The following is a 4684-nucleotide window of genomic DNA, read 5'->3' as shown; positions in this document are numbered from 1 at the left end:
TTAGTCTCTCTCCCCGATTTCGAGTCATCATAAAATAGAAAATATTATCATTCAAATTCTAATAAAATCCCAAACTGAGAAGTAGATATCAATCAAAATTTCGGCTCTTTTCCAATTTATAATCGAATCTTATTGATATTTGCCAATCTATCGAATGAACAAGATCTTTACCAACCCAAAATTCATATATTTCAAACTATTCGTCTTATTCTTCTCCACTTGACTTGCTGATGACTGATTTCCGTCTTTCGAGCATACCAAGGAGCAAGGCGTGGGAGTCGGTTTTTCTTGGCCTTGGAAGGAAGTCGCGGTTTGCCGGGTATTTCCCTTCCTTGCAGATCTGGCTAAATATGAAGCTACGATGTTAGTTCAACAGCAAACTGGATTAATAACCTCTCAAAAAAGTAATTTACTTACTTGATCAACTTGTGGAAAGTTTGACCAATATCTTTCCAGGGACTCGCCATCCCAACTTTCATCATGATTCTAGATAATAAGAGTTATTAGTAACCAATGTTGAATTATGAAGAAAAACGGAGATCACTGACTTGGTAATTACGAATTGGTGACCGAATCGAGTTCGGATGGTTGGGTTTTTCCAAACCCCATCCGTTTGATCTAAATCTGTCGTTGAAATGGAAATCGTCGATCGTAAGAGGTTTCCCGACTCCATTATGGAATTCATGGACTTCCATAGGTCTGAAGCAACCCAGGGAATTGAATTGACCAAAACGGAAGTTGAATATGTCCATCTGTTTGCGGTTTGCTGACATCAAAGTTGAATACTTGGTGGTATAGTAGGTCGGTCTGGATGTGCAGTGGAAATAGAACCGGGAGGGTTTACTCCCGTAGAGGGATGGGTTTACTATGGTTATGGGTTTACGCCGAAACCTAACCCGTACTTGTACTACGCGCTTACGTACCATATGTGGATTTTTAGGCTGGGATTACGAGTCCAAGTATGGTACGTAAGCGCGGTCTGTTCGGCCTGAAATTCGCAATAGCATTATCAATATCTCATTAGATACTTCTCTATTTCATCACTAGACTTAACTTGCGAGATCTTCGTACCAAGGGACTGAGCTGATTTCTCCTTCGTTGTTGGACTCCGTGCTACGAACCGGGAGAATTTGGCCATCTCTAGGTTGAAGATCTACGTTAACAAGTCGTTTATCTATCGCTTTCTCTCAGTCCGATATCCCTGGCCTGCTTACGTGCTTTGACTTCAAGTGTTACCTCTCGGTTTTAGCTCTCTGTAGTAGGAATCAAACCTTGGTAAGTGGTATCAAGTCTCCATCTGCTTACGTGCTTTGACTTCAACTGGTACCTCTCGATTTTAGCTCTCTGCAGTAGGAATCAAACCTTGGTAAGTGGTATCAAGTTTCCATCATGATCTCGATTGGTAAGTGATATTGAAGACTGAAATAACTTCTTTCTTCTTTCGGGTTCAAGCCCATCTTGTTTATTCATATTGTGGTTTATCACTCGTCATCGTTCCTCGTCGCGATATAGCAAGTAAAGGTGTTCCCTTCCAATCGGTTTGTTAAAGGGTTCGTTCAAAAGAATTCCTTTTGGTTTCCTTATCGAGGTGCATCATTATGATGTTGATAACTGATTCACAGGGCTTCGATTATGTCTTAATAGGTTTGGAACGAGATTTGACTCTATCTAAGTTCACTATGACACGAAAAAAATCAACTATCAGAAAGAAAAAATCCGGAATTCGTGTTCCCGGCTTCAAGTCAAGAACATCACCAAGCTATTACATGTCCAGAGATAAATATTGAAAAGAAAAAACCATCAGAAAGCCTTATTATCGTCATCACGCCAAGCGAACTGAATTAAAGAAGAAACTCATTGAAAATTTAGGATTGCCTTTAAACACTAAGTTCATCTTTCGATATAGCATAAATGATCAACCTTTAGCTGAAACCACTAAAACTTTAATCAACACTGGAACGGTAGTGGTAATTAATAAAAAGGATCTTTCTATTGTATTGATTGTTAGGTGTACTCCATTTGAACAAATGGATACCAAACTTAGGGAAAAATACGATCATTCAATCTCTACAACATTCCTTCATGCCCGAGCTAGAAACCAGTGCAAGATACATAGCTCTTTGCAAAAACATGATTTAGAAGAAGGAGATGTGGAGGAAGAACCTTTATGTGGCTGGATGGGCTGTTGTGGCTGGCGAGGTGGCTGTGAGAAAAACAAATCAGCAGGTGAGTAGGAGTTCGATTGTTTCCAACATTTGATTTTATACTACTGATTTCATTTGGGTCAATAACTTTTCTTATATATCATTTCTTTTACTGCGCAGGTCCTTATGCTTTAAATGCCTTCACGTCTGCCAATATTGGACGGATTCAAACTGACAAAGAAAGGATGGAAGAATTCCATCGTATCCGTGATTTCTGGGCCGAACAGTTTTTGTCTTTGTCTCTCAAGGTTTTCAAGACAAATGTTTCGCTAGCATCTCAGGCAAAGGTGCCAGGTTTTCATGATTTAATATGGCAATCAACTGTAAATGGTAGAGTATTTGCAACTAATCTTGTAGTTACCTGTGATGGGTTTCACAATCACCCGCATACCGACAAAGATCATACCAGATATGCCTTTGGAATGTGGTCTTTGATTGACCGAGCCACCGGTGCACCTTATGATAAGGAGAGAGGTGTCCAATTGGGTGAAGAAGCGGTGAAGCTAGGTGAAGTTGAAGGGTCACGATTTTGTATTGATAGTTTTCGAATTGAGGTAGAAATCGGGGTTTGTAATGGGGTGTACGATCTTTTATGGCATACAACGGTTAGTGATCCCACTGCTTCATTCTGGCCATTCTCAGAACATTACATTGATATTCATTTGTATTTAGATTCCGCATTATACCACGGCCTCCATCGCTTATGATGGTATGGGTAAGGTGACAGATCACAAACGAAGTAAAGTCACTTTGTACGGGTCCTCCTGCCAAATCTCTGAGGCCCTGGTCAACCGGATCAAGCTACTAGGTGAAAAGAAAGAAGGGATGAGTGAATCTCAATGGAAGCAGCACTGTGAAGCAAGGGTCAAATCTTACGAGGAAATGTTTGATGATAAGATTGAGAAGGCGACCAATAAATTGAATTCAAAACATTTGAAGAAGCGTAAATAATGTTGTTAATGAACCACCAAGGAAATGCTGGTTTAGTATTATTTTTGTAACTGAAATAAACTTGCACTGCATTCACATCAAATTGAATCTTTCATCTAAAAGGATCTTTAGAAATTTTACATTCACATTGGTGTGATTATCTTCACACCAATGTGAATGTAAAGTTTGGAGGGTTGAAATGAGAAATTGAGATTACGGGAGTAAGCATAAGATATCTTAAGTATTTGAGAAGAATCTGAAAAATTTAAGTATCATTCACATTGGTGTGATTATCTTCACACCAATGTGAATGTAAAGTTTGGAGGGTTGAAATAAGAAATTGAGAGTACGGGAGTAAGGATCAGATATCTTAAGTTTTTGAGAAGAATCTGAAAAATTTAAGTATCATTCACATTGGTGTGATTATCTTCACACCAAAGTGAATGTAAAGTTAGGAGGGTTGAAATGAGAAATTGAGAGTACGGCAGTAAGCACCTGATATATAAGATACTTGATATTCAACTGTTCCTTTGAGTATTTGGTCTGTTCACCTTGATGTGAACAGAATCACACCAATGTGTTATTCTGTAGTACAGAGTAACAAAGAGAGAATTTGGGAATACGGGAGTGCGCACCTCAGATGTGGTGCTCATATTTGATTTTCAATTATTCCTTTGAGTCTTTGAAAATATAATATTGGAGAGATTATACTTTCTTAAAGATTTCACCCGGTCCAAGAGATGTTTTCATTTGATCATTCATATGATCAGTTCATTCTTCTAGATTTGATGTAACACATCTTTGTTGATTTGATGTGTTATCATAATCTGAATGGGTGGTTGAAATCAGAGAGGTACCTTTAGCGTATATTGATATGTGTTACCAGTTAGAGGATGTCTGGGAAGATGTGCCCACTTCGTATCATTTCAAGAATACGAGTCACAGGTATTGCAAATCCAATTGTACTGTAACACAACATTGACAATTGATGTTCACTAATATCATGTTCAGATGGATTTTTGGGTATCAGAGAGGTACTTTTAGCATATATTGATACGTGTTACAAGTTAGAGGATGCCTGGGGATGATGTGGCCACTTCATATCATTTCAAGAATACGAGTCACAGGTATTGCAAATCCAAATGTACTGTAACACAACTTTGACAATTGATGTTCACTAATATCATGATCAGATGGTTTTTTGGGTATCAGAGAGGTCTTTTAGCTTATATTGATACGTGTTACCAGTTAGAGGATGTCTGGGGAAGATTTGCCACTTCATATCTTTTCAAGAATACGAGTCCCAGGTATTGTCAATGATGTACTGTAACACATCATTGACAATTCTCGCTAATATCTTGATCAGATTGAATTTTAGATATCAGCCAGTTTCTTTTAGTTTATGTTGATACTTGTTAGTCACCAGTTAGCGGATGCCTGGGGCCAGTAGTGAGAAGTAATTTTTATTTCAAGGGTACACATTACCCGAATTGTGTACCTAAATGGAACATTAGAAGAAAGTTCGACTGTGGCAAAATGAGATTACCTGT

The 4684-nt window shown here is 38.4% G+C and overlaps 1 protein-coding gene across 1 annotated transcript; it reads right to left on the bottom strand.

The window, feature by feature from the left end:
• Positions 1-205: 205 nt before the first annotated feature.
• Positions 206-673, bottom strand: MELLADRAFT_106850 (uncharacterized protein; the record flags this gene model as incomplete). Its single annotated transcript, XM_007410349.1, has 3 exons — positions 206-344; positions 418-486; positions 549-673. 3 exons carry the CDS (start codon positions 671-673, stop codon positions 206-208), a joined length of 333 nt encoding a protein of 110 aa, XP_007410411.1.
• Between the last annotated feature and the right edge of the window lie 4011 nt (positions 674-4684).

The sequence above is a fragment of the Melampsora larici-populina genome (assembly GCF_000204055.1).
Source record: "Melampsora larici-populina 98AG31 unplaced genomic scaffold MELLAscaffold_20, whole genome shotgun sequence".
Taxonomy (NCBI): Eukaryota; Fungi; Basidiomycota; class Pucciniomycetes; order Pucciniales; family Melampsoraceae; genus Melampsora; species Melampsora laricis-populina.
This window is presented reverse-complemented; position numbering and strand designations above follow the sequence as displayed.